Source organism: Manis pentadactyla, chromosome 14, assembly GCF_030020395.1.
Source record: "Manis pentadactyla isolate mManPen7 chromosome 14, mManPen7.hap1, whole genome shotgun sequence".
Lineage (NCBI taxonomy): Eukaryota > Metazoa > Chordata > Mammalia > Pholidota > Manidae > Manis > Manis pentadactyla.
Genome location: NC_080032.1, coordinates 87071684 through 87095749, shown reverse-complemented (window position 1 = coordinate 87095749; position 24066 = coordinate 87071684). Strand labels below are relative to the sequence as shown.

Sequence of the window (24066 nt, the reverse complement as noted above, 5' to 3'; positions counted from 1 at the left end):
AATTTGATTATTTATTTGGTTTTAATGCATGAATTAATTGTGCATGAACATGAGTTACCAGTTCAGTTTCTTTTTATGTAGATTGCTAATTAGTACTGACTCAGTCTTACAGTTGACAAATTGATTTGAATACGTAGGCAAGTAGGAAATGAAATAAAGCCAGCTTTGAAGTTAAATTATTGGAAAACAGTGCTCTTCTGGTTATTTAATAATGTATATTATATCACAACATAATTGTCTTACGAGAAATACTATTAAATTTCTTGAAAATATCCATGGTGCTACCTGAAGGCTACTTGCAAACTCCAAAATTTATATAATGAAGGCAAACTTGAAATACTATGTAACACACTTCAGTAAATACTCAGTTCACACTGTAGGTAAAACAGTGAGTTAGATATTCTGAATGGTATAAGGATGAACATTGTGCACTCCTACTTTCATATCACTCACAAAACATATAAGAGGTAGGACCTAATTGCCATGGACTGACAGAAGTAAAGCTTCAGTTTGCATGGCCGTAGGGGTGAGGACTTGGGTTAGCTGTGAGGAAGAGCAGAACAGTTAGATGGGGGTGTTGGCACAGCGCCCTAGGGAAGGAGGGAAAGGAAGGCACGGCCCAGGGCTGCACAACTGCCTCGGTGGCCAAGGTAAGGGACACCGATGTGAACAGCACCCCCCGTTGTATGCAGGACAGAGCCCACCTGACCACAGGTAGTAGCCCTGATGGGAGAACTTTCTAGATAGAGGAACTGATAACAGAGAAAATGGTTGAAAAATGATCAAAACAAAACAAAACCTTGTGTCATGTGGGGTGTGGCTTCAGAACAATATGTACAGAGATGCACAGTAGGAGACACATCGAAAGTTACTTATCAACCTAACGAGTTAGGTAAACAAGTAAAATAAAGGATTAGACTGGATAATACCTAACGTATCCTCTTACCTTTGAAATTCTGTAAATCGAAACTCCTACTACAAAATACAAGCAGTTGTGCAATAAACTGCCAAATTCTGTAGCCAGGAAGAATAGGATGTAAGTGAGAGCTATCCGGTGGTGAAGTCAAATTACTGAGAAAAGACAAAAGCCAGGCCTTGAATATTTACCTGACAAATTAAAGAAGTTCCTTCCTTTGTTCTGTTGGCGTCCGCTCCCAACAGAAGCAGGCACTCCACCATGATGCTGTTATTCTGATCACATGCTCTCTCTAGCATCACACATTTTAACTCATCATCGATAGCTAATTTTGCAAAGCACTTGCAACAAAGGTGTAGAAACTAAAACAAACAGAAATGAGGATTAAAGCCAGCTAAACCCGCAACAGTTAGCCCCCAGGGGGAAGACAGGGTACCTTTAGAGCCTTTTGTTCCATGATGCTGGAAGACATCTGATGGAATATCACTGAGTCAAAGGAATGATGCACCAGCAGCTCAGAAAAAGACACTGACAATTCCAGTATTGTCAGTATTGTCTGAAATCCCTGGAAGGGCGACCAAAAATAATTATAATAATATAAGCAATCATGGGCAAAAAAAGAATAAATAAATAAATAATACAAAACAGAGTTTGTATATGATACTTAAACCCTAGGGTATTCACTTAATTTAAATTCACTTAAGTAGGTACATTTATTGGTTTGTACTTTAAAGCTGTGCGTGTTGGAGCAATCCTATAAATACACCTCATTTCTAAGACATGTAGCTGGCACACAGAGAATAAAATGCTAGTTAACAAATCATCCTCTAACAAAGCAGAAAAAATACCTAAGCCACTGAAATTTGGCTTTTAAAGATCCCTGTCTGAAGCCATACATACAGGATGAAAGCCAAATATTAATCAGGACTAAAAGAGCAAAGTTAGCAGGGCTATAGACCCAAATAGGCTGCTCATATGCATTTTTATTACAAGATTGAAGATTAGGTTCTCTAGATAGCCCAGTATTTCCCCAACACTTTTGCACTTTCTTCTGAAATTTTAACCTCAAACAGACAAATGTGAGCTCTGAGATTTCATGCATATTGACTGTGTTTAAGAGAAGCTCTGAAGGTACTCTGAGGTTTACATACTCATAAGCAAATTATTTATAAAGAACTGATCAGTCACCCCACAGTTTTTAGAACCACCTCACACATACTCCTAAGAGTTGTCTGGCTTCTCCAACTATGTAATGTTTTAGGAAAAGAATGAACTTTTTATTTTACTTTTATTTAGCTTGGGTAAACTCATCAAAGATCAACTAAGGTTTTAAAATATTTATTATCTTTTAATATATTAATGAAATCATCTAAATATTAAAATTATTATTTTACATTCTTAAGATGCTAAGTTTCTAGAAAAACTGACATTTGATAAGAGAAGTAATCTTAGTTTATGCCTGACAGAGGGACAGGTGGGCTGTATACCTCCAGAGCAGAGGTCCCTGCAGACTCAAATGAACTGAGCAAAGCAGGTAATGTTAATGTGTAGGAGGCACGTAATTCAAATTAAAAACTTATAAACACTGAACTGGCAAAATAAATCTGTTGTCAGGCATATTTCAGCCCACTGGTCAATAGTTTACAACCTCTACTACAGAGATCCTAAAATTTATGCCTAGATAAATTAATACTGAGTAACCGGTAGCTCCATACATGCACAAAACCATTTCCTTTCCCTAGGATTATCTTAAATCAATTCTAGTTTTGCTTTAAGCATCTGAAGCTGAGACACAATATAAAAAAACTGAATTATAAAAAGCATTGTTGTTTTTAATTTAAGATTGTATGCTCAGCATTTTATAATGAAAAACTTTGCATACAATCTCTCATTTACTAGTAATGTCCATGCAAAGGTTGAAGACTAGACATTTATATTCCTGGTCAGTGTTACCATCTATAAAAATATTTGCTGAGTGTGGTTTATGAAAGTTGAAAACTCCGTTAACTAAAAAAATCACAACCAAGGCAGAAACTCTGAAGGAAACTATTTATTTTGTTAACATTAAAAAAGAAAAAACAAGAGGGGGCGGAAGATGGCGGCGTGAGTAGAGCAGCGGAAATCTCCTCCCAAAACAACATATATCTATGAAAATATAACAAAGACAACCCTTCTAGAATAAAGACCAGAGGACACAGGACAATATCCAGACCACATCCGCACCTGAGAGAACCCAGCGCCTCGTGAAGGGGGTAAGATAGAAGCCCCGGCCCCGCGGGAGCCGAGCGCCCCTCCCCCCAGCTCCCGGCGGGAGAAGAGCAGGCAGAGCGGGAGGGAGACGGAGCCCAGGACTGCCGAGCACCCAGCCCCCGCCATCCGGGCCAGAGCGCAGACACAGTACGTGCCCAGGGGGCCCCGGATGCTAGGGAAACAGGGCAGCAAGAACAGTGAGCGGGCACCGGAGGCCGGGTGCCAGAGGACATAAGAAAAGCGCGCGACCATTTTCTTTTTTTTTTTTTTGCTTTTTTGCTGTTTTGTTTTGGCGAGCGCTTTTTGGAAGTCTTAAAGGGATAGGGACCCCAATACTAGGGAAACAGGGCAGAAAGACCGGTGAGCAGAGGCCTGAGGCTGGCACCGGAGAATAAAGAAAAACGAACGACCACCCTTTTTTTTTTTTTTTTAAAATAAAAACTATTTTTTTTTTTTTTTTAATTAAAAAAATTTTTTTTTCTTTTTTTTTTTTGGTGGTCGTTGTTTTGATTTGGCGGGTGCTTTTTGGAAGTCTTAAAGGGGCAGGGCGGGTCACTTAATCCAGAGGTAGGGAATCCGGGATCTCTGGGCACCCTAACCCCGGGGCTGCAGGGAGCAGGGAGGCCCCTTACGGAGATAAATAGCCTCCCAGCAGCTCCTGCTCCAACGCGACTCCACCATTTTGGAGCAGCTGCCCGAGCCAGGCCACGCCCACAGCAACAGCGGAGATTAACTCCATAGCAGCCGGGCAGGAAGCAGAAACCCTGTCTGCGCACAGCTGCCCAGCACAAGCCACTAGAGGTCGCTGTTCTCCCAGGAGAGGAGGGCCACAAACCAACAAGAAAGGAAGTCCTTCCAGCCGTCACTCGTCCCAGTTCTGCAGACTATTCCTATCACCATGAAAAGGCAAAGCTACAGGCAGACAAAGATCACAGAGGCAACACCAGAGAAGGAGACAGACCTAACCAGTCTTCCTGAAAAAGAATTCAAAATAAGAATCATAAACATGCTGACAGAGATGCAGAGAAATACGCAAGAGAGATGGGATGAAGTCCGGAAGGAGATCACAGATGCCAAAGAGGAGATCGCAGAAATGAAACAAACTCTGGAAGGGTTTATAAGCAGAATGGATAGAATGCAAGAGGCCATTGATGGAACTGAAATCAGAGAACAGGAACGCATAGAAGCTGACATAGAGAGAGAAAAAAGGATCTCCAGGAATGAAACAATATTAAGAGAACTGTGTGACCAATCCAAAAGGAACAATATCCGTATTATAGGGGTCCCAGAAGAAGAAGAGAGAGGAAAAGAGATGGAAAGTATCTTAGAAGAAATAATTGCTGAAAACTTCCCCACACTGGGGGAGGAAGTAATCGAACAGACCACGGAAATACACAGAACCCCCAACAGAAGGATCCAAGAAGGGCAACACCAAGACACATAATAATTAAAATGGCAAAGATCAAGGACAAGGAAAGAGTGTTAAAGGCAGCTAGAGAGAAAAAGGTCACCTATAAAGGGAAACCCATCAGGCTAACGTCAGATTTCTCAACAGAAACCCTACAGGCCAGAAGAGAATGGCATGATATATTTAATACAATGAAACAGAAGGGCCTTGAACCAAGGATACTGTATCCAGCACGACTATCATTCAAATATGATGGTGGGATTAAACAATTCCCAGACAAACAAAAGCTGAGGGAATTTGCTTTCCACAAACCACCTCTACAGAACATCTTACAGGGACTGCTCTAGATGGGAGCACTCCTAGAAAGAGCACAGCACAAAACACCCAACATATGAAGAATCGAGGAGGAGGAACAAGAAGGGAGAGAAGAAAAGAATCTCCAGACAGTGTATATAACAGCTCAATAAGCGAGCTAAGTTAGGCAGTAAGATACTAAAGAGGCTAACCTTGAACCTTTGGTAACCACGAATTTAAAGCCTGCAATGGCAATAAGTACATATCTTTCAATAGTCACCCTAAATGTTAATGGGTTGAATGCACCAATCAAAAGACACAGAGTAACAATGGATAAAAAAGCAAGACCCATCTATATGCTGCTTACAAGAAACTCACCTCAAACCCAAAGACATGTACAGACTAAAAGTCAAGGGATGGAAAAACATACTTCAAGCAAACAACAGTGAGAAGAAAGCAGGGGTTGCAGTACTAATATCAGACAAAATAGACTTCAAAACAAAGAAAGTAACAAGAGATAAAGAAGGACACTACATAATGATAAAGGGCTCAGTCAAACAAGAGGATATAACCATTCTAAATATATATGCACCCAACACAGGAGCACCAGCATATGTGAAACAAATACTAACAGAACTAAAGGGGGATATAGACTGCAATGCATTCATTCTAGGAGACTGCAACACACCACTCACCCCAAAGGATAGATCCACTGGGCAGAAAATAAGTAAGGACACGGAAGCACTGAACAACACAGTAGAGCAGATGGACCTAATAGACATCTATAGAACTCTACATCCAAAAGCAGCGGGATATACATTCTTCTCAAGTGCACATGGAACATTCTCCAGAATAGACCACATACTAGGCCACAAAAAGAGCCTCAGAAAATTCCAAAAGATTGAAATCCTACCAACCAACTTTTCAGACCACAAAGGCATAAAACTAGAAATAAACTGTACAAAGAAAGAAAAGAGGCTCACAAACACATGGAGGCTTAACAACACGCTCCTAAATAATCAATGGATCAATGACCAAATCAAAATGGAGATCCAGCAATATATGGAAACAAATGACAACAACAACACTAAGCCCCAACTTCTGTGGGACGCAGCAAAAGCAGTCTTAAGAGGAAAGTATATAGCAATCCAAGCATATTTAAAAAAGGAAGAGCAATCCCAAATGAATGGTCTAATGTCACAATTATCGAAATTGGAAAAAGAAGAACAGATGAGGCCTAAGGTCAGCAGAAGGAGGGACATAATAAAGATCAGAGAAGAAATAAATAAAATTGAGAAGAATAAAACAATAGCAAAAATCAATGAAACCAAGAGCTGGTTCTTTGAGAAAATAAACAAAATAGATAAGCCTCTAGCCAGACTTATTAAGAAGAAAAGAGAGTCAACACAAATCAACAGTATCAGAAACGAGAAAGGAAAAATCACGACGGACCCCACAGAAATGCAAAGAATTATTGGAGAATACTATGAAAACCTATATGCTAACAAGCTGGGAAACCTAGGAGAAATGGACAACTTCCTAGAAAAATACAACCTTCCAAGATTGACCCAGGAAGAAACAGAAAATCTAAACAGACCAATTACCAGCAACGAAATTGAAGCAGTAATCAAAAAACTACCAAAGAACAAAACCCCCGGGCCAGATGGATTTACCTCGGAATTTTATCAGACATACAGGGAAGACATAATACCCATTCTCCTTAGAGTTTTCCAAAAAATAGAGGAGGAGGGGATACTCCCAAACTCATTCTATGAAGCTAACATCACCCTAATACCAAAACCAGGCAAAGACCCCACCAAAAAAGAAAACTACAGACCAATATCCCTGATGAATGTAGATGCAAAAATACTCAACAAAATATTAGCAAACCGAATTCAAAAATACATCAAAAGGATCATACACCATGACCAAGTGGGATTCATCCCAGGGATGCAAGGATGGTACAACATTCAAAAGTCCATCAACATCATCCACCACATCAACAAAAAGAAAGACAAAAACCACATGATCATCTCCATAGATGCTGAAAAAGCATTTGACAAAGTTCAACATCCATTCATGTTAAAAACTCTCAGCAAAATGGGAATAGAGGGCAAGTACCTCAACATAATAAAGGCCATTTATGATAAACCCACAGCCAACATTATATTGAACCGCGAGAAGCTGAAAGCATTTCCTCTGAGATCGGGAACTAGACAGGGATGCCCACTCTCTCCACTGTTATTTAACATAGTACTGGAGGTCCTAGCCACGGCAATCAGACAAAATAAAGAAATACAAGGAATCCAGATTGGTAAAGAAGAAGTTAAACTGTCACTATTTGCAGATGACATGATACTGTACATAAAAAACCCTAAAGACTCCACCCCAAAACTACTAGAACTGATATCGGAATACAGCAAAGTTGCAGGATACAAAATCAACACACAGAAATCTGTGGCTTTCCTATATACTAACAATGAACCAACAGAAAGAGAAATCAGGAAAACAACTCCATTCACAATTGCAACAACAACAACAAAAATACCTAGGAATAAACCTAACCAAAGAAGTGAAAGACTTATACTCTGAAAACTACAAGTCACTCTTAAGAGAAATTAAAGGGGACACTAACAGATGGAAACTCATCCCATGCTCGTGGCTAGGAAGAATTAATATCGTCAAAATGGCCATCCTGCCCAAAGCAATATACAGATTTGATGCAATCCCTATGAAACTACCAGCAACATTCTTCAATGAACTGGAACAAATAATTCAAAAATTCATTTGGAAACACAAAAGACCCCGAATAGCCAAAGCAATCCTGAGAAAGAAGAATAAAGTAGGGGGGATCTCACTCCCCAACTTCAAGCTCTACTATAAAGCCAGAGTAATCAAGACAATTTGGTACTGGCACAAGAGCAGAGCCACAGACCAATGGAACAGACTAGAGAATCCAGACATTAACCCAGACATATATGGTCAATTAATATTTGATAAAGGAGCCATGGACATACAATGGCGAAATGACAGTCTCTTCAACAGGTGGTGCTGGCAAAATTGGACAGCTACATGTAGGAGAATGAAACTGGACCATTGTCTAACCCCATATACAAAAGTAAACTCAAAATGGATCAAAGACCTGAATGTAAGCCATGAAACCATTAAACTCTTGGAAGAAAACATAGGCAAAAACCTCTTAGACATAAACATGAGTGACCTCTTCTTGAACATATCTCCCCGGGCAAGGAAAACAACAGCAAAAATGAGTAAGTGGGACTATATTAAGCTGAAAAGCTTCTGTACAGCAAAAGACACCATCAATAGAACAAGAAGGATCCCTACAGTATGGGAGAATATATTTGAAAATGACACATCCGATAAAGGCTTGACGTCCAGAATATATAAGGAGCTCACATGCCTCAACAAACAAAAACAAATAACCCAATTAAAAAATGGGCAGAGGAACTGAACAGACGGTTCTCCAAAAAAGAAATACAGATGGCCAACAGACACATGAAAAGATGCTCCACATCGCTAATTATCAGAGAAATGCAAATTAAAACTACAATGAGATATCACCTCACACCAGTAAGGATGGCTGCCATCCAAAAGACAAACAACAGCAAATGTTGGCGAGGCTGTGGAGAAAGGGGAACCCTCCTACACTGCTGGTGGGAATGTAAGTTAGTTCAACCATTGTGGAAAGCAGTATGGAGGTACATCAAAATGCTCAAAACAGACTTACCATTTGACCCAGGAATTCCACTCCTAGGAATTTACCCTAAGAACGCAGCAATCAAGTTTGAGAAAGACAGATCCACCCCTATGTTTATCGCAGCACTATTTACAATAGCCAAGAATTGGAAGCAACCTAAATGTCCATCAATAGATGACTGGATAAAGAAGATGTGGTACATATACACAATGGAATACTACTCAGCCATAAGAAAAGGGCAAATCCAATCATTTGCAGCAACATGGATGGAGCTGGAGGGTATTATGCTCAGTGAAACAAGCCAAGCGGAGAAAGAGAAATACCAAATGATTTCACTTATCTGTGGAATATAAGAACAAAGGAAAAACTGAAGGAACAAAACAGCAGCAGAATCACAGAACTCAAGAATGGACTAACAGGTACCAAAGGGAAAGGGACTGGGGAGGATGGGTGGGTAGGGAGGGATAAGGGGGGGAGAAGTAGGGGGGTATTAAGATTAACATGCATGGGGGGGGTAGGAGAAAAGGGAGGGCTGTACAACACAGAGAAGGCAAGTAGTGATTCTACAACATTTCGCTATGCTGATGGACAGTGACTGTAAAGGGGTTTATAGGGGAGACCTGGTATAGGGGAGAGCCTAGTAAACATAATATTTGTCATGTAAGTGTAGATTAGTGATACCAAAAACAAAGAAGAAAAAAAAAAGGGCAGTTCCTGTGTGGTAACCTCCAACGAGTTCTACACAAGGGTATAAAGGGCATATAAAAGTGTAGGCAAAGGGTCTGTTTGTGTTTATACAGAGGATCAAAGCCTAATTGGGCTACCCCGAAAATGAACTAAGATACGATATGAAAAAGAACTTCCAACATCAGCACTCTCTGGAAGACTCATGCCAGAAGATGATCATCAAAAAACCCCAACAAAGATCCACGCACTGCTACAGCTGTAGATGCACTCATCCCACCAGCTCCTGGACTTGCCATGGGAATGAGGAAGGAGATATCTAAGCTGGCCTCTGCATACAGTAAAACAACAAATTTGACTGGATCTATACTGTTGGAACTCAACCAAGAATTAGGAGAAGTGCAAATTGTAGCGCTCCAAAATCTTACAACCACAGACTATTTACTGTTAAAAGAACATATAGCATGTGAACAGTCCCCAGGAATGGGTTGTTTTAATTTGTCTGATTTCTCTCAGACTGTTCAAGTTCAGTTGGACAATATCCACCATGTCATAGATAAGTTTTCACAAATGCCTAAGGTGCCTAACTGGTTTACTTGGTTTCACTGGAGATGGCTGGTAATTACAGGTATGCTTTGGTTATGTAACTATACTCCTATTATGTTAATGTGTGTGCGCAATTTAAGTAGTAGCTTAAAACCTATACATGCTGAAGTTACTCTACAAGAAGATATGCCAAAGAAATAATCAATCTTCCCATGTTTTCTTCCGCCTGCTACTTCTATAGCTTTTCTTCTTCCTTCCTAATTACAACCCTTAAATAGAATTCGTGCCTCATATCAAATTTACCGAGCATCATAATTCTTCCAAGTGGTAAAGATACCTCAAGACAAATGCTGGGCATAGAAGCCACAGGGCATAAATATGCAAAGAAGTAAAAAGCTAACCTTTTCAAACAATAAGGCTTCCCTCTCACTTACCAACTTCACATTTCCCTGTATGGCCCCGGAAGATGACTGGTTAGCCAGAGACGGGTAAGATTCCTCAAGGGAGGAACAACCTAAGATAGGCACAGTCACAGGGGGGCCATCAGGTGAGAAATTGGGGATCAACAGAGGTGAGGCTTAGAACCTCACCCCCCCGTTCTGAGAGAAATCTTCTGCATACGTGGATGTTTTATTGCCCTTGTCTAGCTTGGATTAACACATAGTCTACAGGCACACACCTGATCATCTACATTTGCTCTCTTACAACACTAAACTATGTTTTCTACCTTTATCTTGTATCTACCTACCACTTCAGCATTTTATTAAAAATAATAATAATAAAGAGAGAAATGTGGTATCCACATATAAATCAAGTATAAAAACCAAATGAGTATTCATATTTGAACTGACTGTTTATAGTTCATAACGCATGAGCAAAACCGAAAGTTTCTGTGATGACTGCCCTTGTATTGTTCACCATGTAACTTATTCATTATGTAAGAATTTGTTCTACATGTAAGAACTTGTTTGTTATGCCTCAGAAGATGGGAGACTGACGAAAATTAGGCTTGGGGTGGATTAATGATTGTGCATTGAGCATTGACTCCCCTATACAGAATTTTATTGTCGTTAACAACCATTTGATCAATAAATATGAGAGATGCCCTCACCAAAAAAAAAAAAAAAAAAAAAAAAAAGGACAGACTTCCAATGGTAAAATAAATAAGTAACCAGGATGTAATGTATAGCATAAGGAATATAGTCAAGATATTGTAACAGCTTGGTAGGGTGATAGCTGGAACCTAGAATTATGTATATAAATGTTCTACTACTGTGTTGTACACTTGAAACTAATGTAATGTAATACTGTGCGTCAACTGCCCTTCAATAAAAAATAATCATTTAAAAAAAAAAAAAAAAAGAAAAAACACTCAACAATGTGAGTATAGATGGAATGTACCTCAAAATAAGAAAGCCCATATATGACAAACCCATAGATAACATCATACTCAACAGTAAAAAGCTGAAAGATTTTCCTCTAAGCTCAGGAACAAGGCAAGGATGACCAATCTTGCTAGGCTAATTCAACATTGTACTAGAAGTCCAATCCACAGCAATTAAGAAAGAAGAAGAAATAAAAGGCATCAAATTGGAGAGGAAGAAGTAAACTGTCACTATTTGCAGAAGACATGATACTATATTATAAAACTAAAGACTCCACTGAAATACTATTAAAACTAATAAATGAATTCAGTAAATTGCAGGACACAAAATTAATATACAAAAATCAGTTGCATTTCTGTACATTAATAAAAAGCTAATATAAAGAGAAATTAAGAAAACAACCCCATTTATAACTTCATCAAAAAGAGTAAAGTACTTAGGAATAAATTTAACCAAGGAGGTGAAAGACCTATACCATGAAAACCGTAAGATGCTGATGAAAGAAATCGAGATAACACAAATAAGTGAGGAGAGATGCCATGCTCATGGATTGGAAGAATTAATATTGTTAAAATGTCTGTACTTCATAAAGCAATCTACAGATTCACTGCAATCCCTATCAAAATATCAATGGTATTTTTCACAGAACTAGAATAAAGAATTTCAAAATTGTATGGACTCACAGAAGACCCTGAATCACCAGAGCAATCATGAGAAAGATGAACAAAGCTGGAGGTATCATATTTCCTGATTTCAAACTATGTATTACAAAGTGACAGCAATCAAAACAATATGGTATCAGCACAAAAACAGACACACAGATCAATAGAACAGAAAAGAGTCCAGAAATACACCCATTCTTGTACAGGCAATTAATCTATGATGAAAGAGGCAAAAATATACAAGGGGGAAAAGAGCCTCTTTAATAAGTAATGTTGCGAAAACTGGACAGCTATGTGCAAAAATGTGAAACTGGACCATAATCTTACACCATAAACAAAGACCAACCCAAAATGGATTAAATACTTGAATATAAGACCTGAATCATAAAACTCCTAGAAGAAAACAGACGGTAAGCTCTTTGACATCAGTCTTAGCAATATCCTCAGGCAAAGGTAACAAAAATAAAATAAGCAAATGGAATTACATCCAACTAAAAGGCTTTTGCACAGTGAAGAAAACTATCAACAAAGCAAAAAGGCAACCTGCTGAATGGGAGAAGATATCTGCAAATCACTCATCCAATAAGGGTAATGTCCAAAATATATAAAGCACTTACAGTACCTATTACCAAAAAAATTAACAATCTGATTAAAAAATGGTAGAGGACTTCAAAAGATATTTTCCCAAAGAAGGCATACAGATAATTACATGAAAAGATGCTCAACATCAATAATCACCAGGGAAATACAAATCAAACCACAATAAGATATCACCTCACACCTGTCCAATCAGGTATGTATCAGAAAAGACAACAATAACATGTATTGGTAATGGTGTAGAGAAAAGGGAACCCTCATAAACTGTTAGTGGGAATATAAATTGGTGTGGCCACCATGGAAAACAGTATGGAGCTTCCTCAACAAATTAAAGATGGAACTACAATCCAGCAATTCCATTTCTGGGAGGTTATCTGAAGAAAATGAAAACAACAATTTAATATATATATATGTACAACGGAGTATTAGTCAACCATAAAGAAAATCAAATTTTGCAATTTGCAGCAGAATGGATGGACCTCGAAGGTATTATGTTCTGGAAAATAAGTCAGACAGAAAGACAATTTCTGTACATTTTCATTCACATGTGGAATCTAAAAAACAAATGAACAAACAAACGTTGTTGGTTACCAGAAAGGGGAAGGGTTGTGGGGTGGGAAAAATAAGTGAAGGGGATTAGGAGGTTATCCCATTATAAAATAACTAAGTCAAGGGAGTGTAATATACCACATAGGGAATAGTCAATAATTTTGTATTAACTTTGTATGGTGACAGATGGAAAGCAAATTTATTGCATGGATCATTTCATAATATATAAAAATATTGAATCACTAGGAGGTACACTTGAAACTAATAGGAAATTGTCAATTATACTTCAATTAAAATAAACACAAATGTATGTATATACATGATGGGTGGACCTGAAACAACTTATTTTTAAATCTCTCTTGAATTAACCCTATTCCAGTATCTTTGATTCCTTATAAGGACAGATATTACACATCACATTTTTAATTTTGCTTCATGAAAAATATTTAAAATATTGCTTCACTGCAAGAAAAAAAATAAGGGGCAAAATTACTAGAGGTAAGCAGCCCCAAATAAAACACAGAGAATGACAAACTTCAGAATATTTCTAACTTCTATTTATCTAAAATCTAAGCAAATAAAGCTCAGCCAGCTAGAATTTCTTTAGCACATTCTTTGCACTTTCATAGACAAGATAAATTGCAAACGAGCACGCTGATTTTAGAGATTTAATAATGAAACACAGGATCATTAGAGATTCAATCCAATTCTCTTCACCTTCTAACAACAAAATGACAAATGGTTTTCAATTAACTAGAATACTCTCATTAATACAGAGTGGAAATTACACCCACTGCTCTGAAATAAATTTTCACAAGATCTCAAATACCCTTTGAGACAATGCACGTACTTTAATCTGTACTTCAGCAATATCCTTAAATCGCTGTAAACTGGAAACCAGAATTTTTGCCACCAGATGTCCAGTTCCTAAGTGTAAATTCTTCTTTGTAACCAAACATCCTATAAGACTTAAACCCAGACACTGAATTTCTAGAATAAATGGGAAAAAAATAAACAAAATGAATTGTTTTAAACCTCAAAACTGAAGAAAAAATTTAAAGACATACAACTGACCAGCCAAAGGCTGAGTTCAAACTGTGCCAACCTTGGTCATCCGGATACATCTGCAGCGTGTGCAGCACCAAATCCATAGCTCCTTCCAGGGATAACGCTTCCCGTGCATCAGGGAAATGTGCTATAGAAGAAAGTACTTTCAATCCACATTTCTGAATCCCAGGATTTCCAATGAACTAAAATCAGAAGGACAATTGAGAGTATTTTCAGTTAAAAATGAGTCAACAGTGACCTTAGTTAAAGGCAGTTACAGATTGATAAAAATAAAATCTAAGTGGTCTAAGATTAGTACCCTTGATTCTGCTTTACCTTGCTTTATTTTTATTTATTATTAAAGAGCTAACATTTTAATACCTAAAGTCATACAGACTGTAAGTTGCAGAGATGAGACCAGAACAGGAATGTTTGATCCCCCAGTAAAATGCAATCTGACTTCCCACCACGGAAGATACTATTCGAGAATTTACTCTTCCCTCTGTTTTCATATTCTTTATCTTATTCTACTCAACATTCTCATGCAACGGATTCACCGAACTTTAAAGATTCAGGAACAAAAGTTCCGGTCACACAGCTAATCGGTGTCTGGCCTATAAACAAATGGGATCACCTCCAACTAGAAGGCTTTTGCACAGTGAAGGAAACTATCAGCAAAGCAAAAAGGCAACCTGAATAGACTTGAATATAATACATGTGCCTGCCTTAAAGGCCCAGGATCCTGACCACTACCTCCTCCCAACTTTCCATCTCAATTCCTCCAGATGATGTGACATGTTTTACAGGTAATCTAATAGGCGCCGCTTCTTTTCCAGGCCACCCTACTCACTGACTCAGGAGAAAATACGCAACGCGCTTCCCAACCACATGACAATCACAGTCACACCCCGTCTTTTGACATTTGTGACACACACTAACTCTGACACTGTAGGGGTGAGATGAAAACCAACTTAGGAAGCATGGTGACAGAACTGAATGCAAATATTTTTAACTTTGTCAATGTAGCATTAATTCAGTGAACAGAAGTTGGTGAGAAAACAGGCAGAGATAGTTTAAGACATTGTGAATACTTTGATTTTCTCATCTTTTATAATCAGAGGTCAAGATACTTTTAAATCTAATAGTAATAACATTAACCAAGATTTATTGAGTGCATGCTATATGCCAGGTATTGTACTGAGTATATTACATGAATATCTCATAAAAATCTTCATGCTAGCCCTAAGTGAAAAACTGTTTATTATCTCCATTTTATAGATAATGAAGCCAAAACTTTAATGTGTTCAGGGTACATTAGTCTGGAGATGGTAAAGTCAGATTTCAACCCAGATACCCTGATTCCAGGGCCCACAGTCTTAACCATTTGACAGTTTTGTAGAGCTAAAGCTCTAAAAGCAAATCTATTTTGAGTGAGAAAGGGGTGAGAGAAGATACAAAGAAATGGAAATATACTCATTTCATCAGAAAGCATGCATAATGTGTTAACTTACGTGAAGGGGAAAAATGAATACCTAAGTGATACATTCATATTCACGAAAAATTGGAGGTTTTTCCATAGCCATACGTTAGGAATCTCACCTCATTACTTTTAATCCCTATGCAGAATCACATAATTTGGAAATAATGTAATTTATGTCATTAGAATCTATTATGGTGACTATATTGTCAGGACAGACTAAATTAAGCTGAGTTAACAACCCCAAAATTTCATAGGCTGAAGAAAACATTCAAGTCTTGTTCATGCTCTGTGAGCAGGGGGCCTGTGCTCATCAGTCACTCCAGGACCTCTGCTGATGGGACAGCCTCCATCGCAAACATGACAGGTCACAGTGCCTGACACGGTGTTAGGAGAGATGCCTCCACAGCCATGGAAAGTTGGGTCCAGAAATGAAAAAAGTAACCTCCACTTGCAACTCCTTTGCCAAAGCCAGTCACACGCTCCAGTCTAACTACAAAACAGCCAACAAATACCGTCCTAGAATCCCCAGCAGGTGGAGAACTGAAATATCTGGCAGAAAACACTCACAACTACCGTATAAGGATTTAGTTGGTTGCCATTTTTCTTACTGCAAATCATGCCACAATGAATGTTCTCATCTCAAGAAATCTTTGTGTATGTGCACAGGTTTATCTACATCATAAATTCTTAAGAGTAGAACTGCTGATCAGAAAACATGTCCTTTTTAATTTTGTCACGTATTACTTAGTTTCCCCCAACCCAGCTTCTCTCTTTTTACCTTACATTACTTTAATAATGATTCTACTTGAGAACCCTTTGATACATTTATATGCCTAATTCATTTTTACTGGTAAACCTCATCCACCTGTCATATATTTTGGCAGAACAAGGCAAAACGGTGTAGCTTCCCTCGCTTTCCCCAAACGGCTGAAGAGTGGGTTGTGCCAACAGAAGTCACCGAGCACTCTGTCTCCCCCAGCAGTGGGAGGAGATCTTACATGAACTGAACACGTGTAGTTGAGCCTATTTCCTGAGTCACCATTGTGTGGTACTGATCTGTCTCCTCTGGTGCCAATAGCAACCATTTTAACTCCCAAAGTTTTATAATATATTTGATAATCTGATAGAGTTAGATCATACTAATTATTCTCTTTCTCCAAATTCTCCTGGTTACGTGTGTGTTTTATTTAATTGCTCAAAATTTTACACTAGCTTACCTAGTTCCAGAATATATTACTGCTATTCATATTACAGGTTCAGTAATAGCAACTAATTTTCTTTTTTTTTTTAATTAGTCATTTTATCCAAAAAGAAGGCATGCCCTCACATGTATTCCACACTTGCTTTATACCTCTCAGGCGAGTTTCATAGTTTTTCTAAGAGTTGCCTTATAAACTCTTTTTTATACTCGTAATTTTTTTCTTTTGTCACTGATGCTTTTGCAAAGGACTGTCTCCTTCACTACATACTGCTCACAACTGGAATAAATGGCTTCAGTATTTAAACGGGGTGCATTTTCCTTCAAGGGTTTTGTGAAACACTTAAGTTCTTTGATTTGGGTCCATTTGTTCAGAAGCCTGGTTCGAGCTTGTGCGATCCCTGGCTGGAAACAGCAGTAGTGTCCTGCATACAAAGCACAGACGCGGCCAAAATGCCGAGAGCCCTATTTTCTACTCTGTTCTCCAGAAACCATTCTAGACAAATAAATCTCTCTGAAACAGGTGACCGGAAGTGTCCATGTGTCGGGAAAGCTAAAAGGTTCAAGCATCAATGGAATGTCAATGTTCCAGACAGATTTTAATTTCCGTCTGAATGTTGCTGAAATTTTATAAACATCCAAACTTTGATTCACTTTAACAAATACTTTTCATAGTCTTTGCACTGCAAATCTCAGTTGATCTTCAAATTCCACCTTCCTTGAAATTCTGCATGCCAACAACAGACTTATTTTTAATGGCAATTCATGTCATGTGTCTGCAGTATTTGCACCTAAAATTTCTGATGCTTTGTAACATTTATTAAGGGTGAGACATGCGGTCACAGAATTTTAAACCTGAAGAAATACCAACATTCACCTTTTGGAGCATTTTTCTCAATCTTGGTGAGGATTAGGGGAATTACACAGGAGAGATTTTTAAAAACACTGTCACTTCTGTTTCCCGCGACATGTTTCCTCTCTGCTCCCAAATGATAGTCACTGTTTACTGAGATGATGTGTGTCGCTACCCAGATGCTGCCATGGAAAAAAAGCGGGGAGGGCTTCTCAACCACTCTTCCAGACTACAGAGCACAGCACCCCCTGGGAGCTCAGGGATTTTCCCGGCATTGTGGTGCTCAGCGGCCGAACTAGGTTCCGCGATCCCAGTTCCTTCTGCTCCATCACATTCATATCCAGTAACTTCAGGAAAGATGGGCTCAACAGAATCAGTTCTATAACGCTTCTCTCTGGTTCCTACTACTTCGAACCAACACATGCCATAAATAAAATTAACAGCTCCCTCTTCTACGCTCCTAGAGTAATATAGAGCCAGTACAGCTTGTAAGAGCTACTGGAGAGCAACTGGTTTTATGCACGCCTGCTAATCCCCTAGCCAGATCACAAGAGCCTTAACAACGGGATATAAAACATACTCATTTTCTGTCTTCCCACTGCCAACCACAGTTCCTTCCACATACTTAATTTCCATCAAATATTTCTGCAATTAAGTTCAACCCATTATATTGCAACACTCGAGAATCATATTGTGATTTGAGCACAAATGACTCATATATCTCACAGACAATTACATTGTAAAGTTCGGTTTAAATTGAACATTTAAAGGAGATCTCTCTGCAGGGTATTCTAATTGATTCATGACATTTTTTCAAAGTATACTAAATCACAAGGAATCATTTCCATTAATCACCTTGATGGCTCTCTTCCTGCCATGAAAACATTAACCCTAATCATTCTTTACATCACCCACATCTTTTATAAAGAACCCTTCATCTATGTTCAACTTCCAAACCATAGTTCTATCAATACCTTTTGCCCTGCACAGTATACATGTAATTTTCCTCTTCTCCTTTTTCATAGTATGATGAATGATGATATTAATTATAATTTTATTGCGAATGTACATAAACATGTAAATACCTAAAAATGGGAACACAGTACATATCGAGCCATTTCAGAGCTTATCTCTAAAGAGGGCAGTGAACATAAGCCCAAGGACTCAGAGACTTTCATGTCGGGCGCTTGGTGTCTGTGTGGACTGAACCAGCGTGGGGCCAAAAAGGAAAGACAGGCTAACCGGAAGACAGAAAACAGCAGCCATGGCTCCTGACAGCGCTGCTGAGGCCTGGCTGCACGGCTAGCGCTTCAGTTCTTCGAGCCACTCGAGTGGATGTTGCCAGCCATCAGGACGACTCATCTCCGTCTGCAGGTGACGGTACACTTCTCTTAGCTGGAGTGGCCCCTCTCTCCACCCACTGCACTCCTACGACGTCTCTGACCACATGCTGTCCTACTATCATCGTAAACGGAAGAAGGAACATTAAGGCTAAAAAAGCTCCTGTTTCCCCAAAATCCATATCCTACTTGACAGTGTAGAGACAGCAGACTTGTACTATACATACCCTGTTCAAAGCTACGAGGACCAGTTTGTGAATATCATGCCTGAAACACTGTTTTTTAACCATATTTAGCTTCTGTTGATATTCAGTATCTTCTCTGGATTCTTCTGGCACACCTGGAAACAAAAATACACAAATAAATGGTTTTCTCATGAAGATATAAGCTGATCGGATTGTCACTTGTTAGGAATGATCATTACACATATTGTACTCTTTTCTAAGACATGGTTCTTTATAAAAGAAATCCTTACCTTTAGAAACCCTTACCTTTAAGGAATTTATAAAAGCTGTTCATCATTAGGTATAAAATAAATACAACATGTGTGGATGTTTATTGGATTTAAAGTAGCAAGAAGTTACTATGGTGGAAGAATTTTCTGTAGCAAACACTTTCTTTTTTTGTGTGAATAGGCTGTATTCAAACAAGAAGCTCAATTTGTATGCAACAATGGATAATTTGAAAGAAGCTCAAAGTTATTTGGACTACACTATCAAAAGGTCAGAGAGGAAATACAGACCTAAAAGAGCAGTTAGAATAGTGAGAAGAAAAAAAGATTTTAGTTTCAGTATCATGATGGTAAAGAGCATGTAGTTTTATTAGAAGTCCTCTCAGACTGTAGAATAGTATTAAGCTACTTAAAGGAAACATTCCTCATTAGGCTACATTATAGCTCAACTATCCCCACACCACTGAGAAGCAGGAAGCCAAAAAATATTGGTTACACAGTAGAATGTATAAGTAAACCTATTATGAATGAATGTTTCCAAAACCTATGCCTATAGACATAGTTATTAATAAGCAATCCCTTATCATCTTTCTCTTCAATAATTTGTACTAACACAAACTATAAATTGGCTGCACAGCTTTTCATTTACTTAACAAAAATGTGAACCCCAACGACGTGCCAGGGATCTTGCTTCATGCTGGGAACGCCACGGTGAATAAGACAGGCTGATCTCCACCCGCCTGTAACTTTCAGTCCTCATTTTTAAATTTATCCCAAAAAGGTTCTGACATTCCCTGTAGCCAAATGATCCTGGGCAAGTCATTTAAACTCTCTGTCTCATTTGCAGTGCCCAAAACATTAATTTCTGAGGCTGTCCAATTACATCACAAGCAGATATAACTGCTAAAAGCAGGCTTGTTGAGTAGTAAAAACTTCATGCCACAAGTAGTAAGTCTTATTAAACATCTTTCTTACATTGAGACCAAATGAATATTCCCACCGATTTCATCTCTGATCTTTATTAAATCATTGGAGGCTCTACTGTCTAGAATGCATGTAATTTCCTTTCCACATGATAGTAAATAACTTAAATTCTGGACTGCAAACTTGCTGAGGGTGGGATCCATAAGCTAATCATCTCCAAAGTGCTTTAGATCTAACAGCTGTTTGGGGAAGTGCCTATTCTAGAGTCAGGCTGCACAGCTTGAACACCTGACTCCATTATAGAAGCTGTGACCTTCAGATCTCTGTGTTGTATGCCTCAATTTCATCATCTGTGATAGCACACAAAAAATGTAGTATCTGCCTGTGGGTTACTGAGAGAATTTATAAAGCTTGTGCAGGCGAACACTCCACATAATGATGGACATGTCCTAATTCCTCCAAACCATCAGTATTGTTGTTATTAACTATAAATATGTGGATTTTAATATCCTCCTAAGTCAATTTCAGCTTCCCTTTTGTTTTTATGGATGTGGTATTATATAATCACTTCCCTCTATTCTTTTTTCAACTTGCATGTGTCCATTTTTAAAGAATTTTACATTATTTTCTCTAGAACTGACACTAAGCTAAGAAAGAACAAATCAAATGATAATTAAAATAACTGGGTCTTTATTATTTATTAAGTAATAAAGCAGAAGGTTCTATCATTTCTGCAAGTTAGTGTATAAAGAAGGAGGAAACGAACAATACTAGATTGAAGAAACTTAGGACATGTAAGGCTGGATGCAATATGTGGTCCTCAGTAGGATATGGAAGTCCATGAATTTGCTATAATGCACATCTGTTTCAATTAAGAACATCTGAATATGGTCTAGTTAATCAATGAATATGCGTACATCGAGAGATCTTATAAGCATCTGGCTCAACTAAATATGCTCAAACCAAAATCATATTCAACCTCAAAACTACAGGGGTACTGATACATTTTTACTCACAATATACAGGATGGTACGGTGTGGTGTGGTATGGTAACATGGTGTGGTAGCATAGAGTGAAGTAGATGGTTAAGACTTTACCTAATAGAGAAATGTGTTTATATAGTGATATGTTTATAAAATATATCTATTAATATTTATTTCCATAGTTCCATATAAACCTAAAATTATAAAAGTATTTTCAAGGGCACCCCTTTAATACATCTAAACATCATTGTAAAAAACCATCATTTATCATTTAAAGCCATCATTTCATACATCTAAATGATTATTGATTATCAATGTCGTTTTAGGGTCAATCTCAGATCAAAGAAAGAAATATATTCAAAACTCAGTGCTGAACTAAAAGAGTGCTGTTTTATTAACTAACAAGTTAGGTTCTGAGTGTCTTTGGGCTATATTTAGAACTCAAATCCACCCTCAAAAGAATAAGGTTGACACTTTTAAGGATAATCAAAAGGGTTTTGTTTTGTTTTTTATGATCTACAAAGTTCAAAAAACTTGCAGTATTTTTGAGCAAAATTATGTCTGTTAAATTACATCTCAAAAGTTGACTGATTACCATGAATGGGACATCATACTTCAAAATACATTGCTTGAATAGCTCTTTTACTCGAGTTACCAGGGGATTTTTAAAAAATGACTACAGAAAGCCCTCTTCATGCAAAAGAGGTATACTTTGATACTCAGAAACATAAAATACTAATATGACTATAGATAATGGTAGATTTAGGAAGATTTCATTTAAAAAGGACAAACAAAAAAAAAAAAACCCAGAGCTTCAAAAGGATTGGGAATTTCACAGAACTACAAAATCAACACAACCCTGATATTCAGTGGGGAGATGGTTGCGTCAGATGTGTCCCCTCAGCATCTCTCAGCCCCGTGCTGTCCTCTGCTCCCACTGCGGGGCCCCCACCACCGCATCTCACCTGACCCCGGGGGCCTCCCTGTAGGAGGCTCTCCCCTGCCAAGCACCCTCTGCACCACGGGCTTATTCTTCTAAGTTGCACACTGGTCATCACTCTACCATTTTTAAACACCTCTACTGACTTCCATTAAAAAGCACAAACTGCTCAGCATTGTGTTCAAAGCTCTGCATTTTCAGGCCTCTGCCTGTCCCTCCACTCGGACCCCCAGGCCCCGCTCTCCGCGTACACCACGCTTCACTCACCCGAGACCACACGCCCTTTCTCCTCTGTTTGCAACATCCCTTCTCGGTTTCCTGCCAGGCCAGCCTTGCTCACCCTTGAACTTCAAACAGCACAAACTCTGAGACCTACTCCTTTGATTTATTTCTGTCTCCATCAATACTCTCATGGCCTTATGTATATATATGTAATACATATATCATAACGCCTCTCCTACCGTCCGATAATTATTTGTATATCACCTGCCTCTAAGTGCCTACAGTAGAACAGTCACTCTTTCCTCATTCATCCTTCATACTTCTGCAGTCGTCACACTGTTTAGAACATAAGAGGCACTTAATAACTATGTGATGAATGAATGGAGGAGCAGGTGTTTTAAGTGGACTTTGGAGGACAAATGAGGTCACCCTGGAGGTAAGTAGGAGGTAGGGGAGAGAGGAGGGAAGCGACTGAGGTTAATGAGTAAAGACGCTTGGTTATATTTGAGAAAGATTAATTCAACCACAGAGTAAAAGAAGGGCTGGAAAGAGGCAAGAGAGGAAACCTGAAAATTAGTTAGCTATTATTGTTGCTCAGACAAGGAAAGAAAATAAAAAGCAAGCCTGGACTCAGTGATGGCAACAGAAGTAGAAAATAATTACCAGAGATGCACACTCTGTTTGGAGATAAAGCTCCACACTTTACATTTTAGTTATTGCTTTTGTAAATTAATTATCGAATTTTCTTATTAAATTTTTATAAATTCATCTCATTCTTCCACATCATCATTTTCCATGTACTTTTACTTTCTGGCTGGTAGAAAGATGCACATTTGGCCGGCAGAAACGAGCCCTTTAATTTTTGCCTAGAAAGTTGTTAATTAATGAAAAGTCAAAACATCCATTTAGACCGCCATCTCTTGCCTTAACCGTTAACGTTAACTTACCTGGAACTAGAAAATGTAAAATAGCTCGAAGTGCCTCCATCTGCACGGGTAATGATGTCTCATGACTTTTCATGACTGTTAGAATTTTGGGGGCCATCGCTGCCATCACATCCAGGGAAGTGTTACTGGAGATATAATATTGAAATGCTTACTAAAGGTACAACCGTATTCCATTGTACAAACACTTGTTTGAAGCAAGTACAGGAAAACAGAACCATCCTATTGTATCAGAAGCAGCTTTAGGAAAATGCATCTGAATTCAGTCATAGGAGCAGACATCACTTTAATAATTATTTGATTAAACTTCGACCTCAAGAGGTTGAATCACAGTAACCTGAGAATTCTTTTATTTAGTGTCACAAAACTAACAACTTCCTTTTGAATTACTCGTGGTTCATTCGCCACAACCCTGGAAAATAAAGTGTTACTCGCATTTTCCAGATGAAGAATTTAGGCTGAAAGAGGTTCAAGATCAAGGTCCTGCCACTAGAACGTCAGGGCTGGGATGCCAATTCGCCTGACGCCTGAGGCCAGGCTCTTCACAGCGTACCAACTGACCTCTTCCAGGCCGTCACTGGACTTCTTATATGGCATTCTTCATCAGTTTTTTGCATTAAAGTTGTGGTTTTCTAAGGTATTTTAGCTATCCTTTTTCTTGCATCTGAATAAATG

General features: G+C 38.4%; 1 protein-coding gene across 3 annotated transcripts in view; it reads right to left on the bottom strand.

Moving 5' to 3' along the window:
* The window catches only part of LRRK2 (leucine rich repeat kinase 2), a 129714-nt gene that overhangs the window by 79040 nt on the left and 26608 nt on the right, over window positions 1-24066 (bottom strand). For all 3 annotated transcript variants that reach the window (XM_036889384.2, XM_057492517.1, XM_057492518.1), the window contains 6 exons: window positions 23395-23519; window positions 19155-19267; window positions 14115-14259; window positions 13860-13999; window positions 1353-1481; window positions 1108-1278 (listed from right to left, as the gene is read on the bottom strand). In XM_036889384.2, coding sequence (XP_036745279.2) covers window positions 1108-1278; window positions 1353-1481; window positions 13860-13999; window positions 14115-14259; window positions 19155-19267; window positions 23395-23519 — 823 coding nt within the window. The remainder of the gene's footprint in view (window positions 1-1107; window positions 1279-1352; window positions 1482-13859; window positions 14000-14114; window positions 14260-19154; window positions 19268-23394; window positions 23520-24066) is intronic.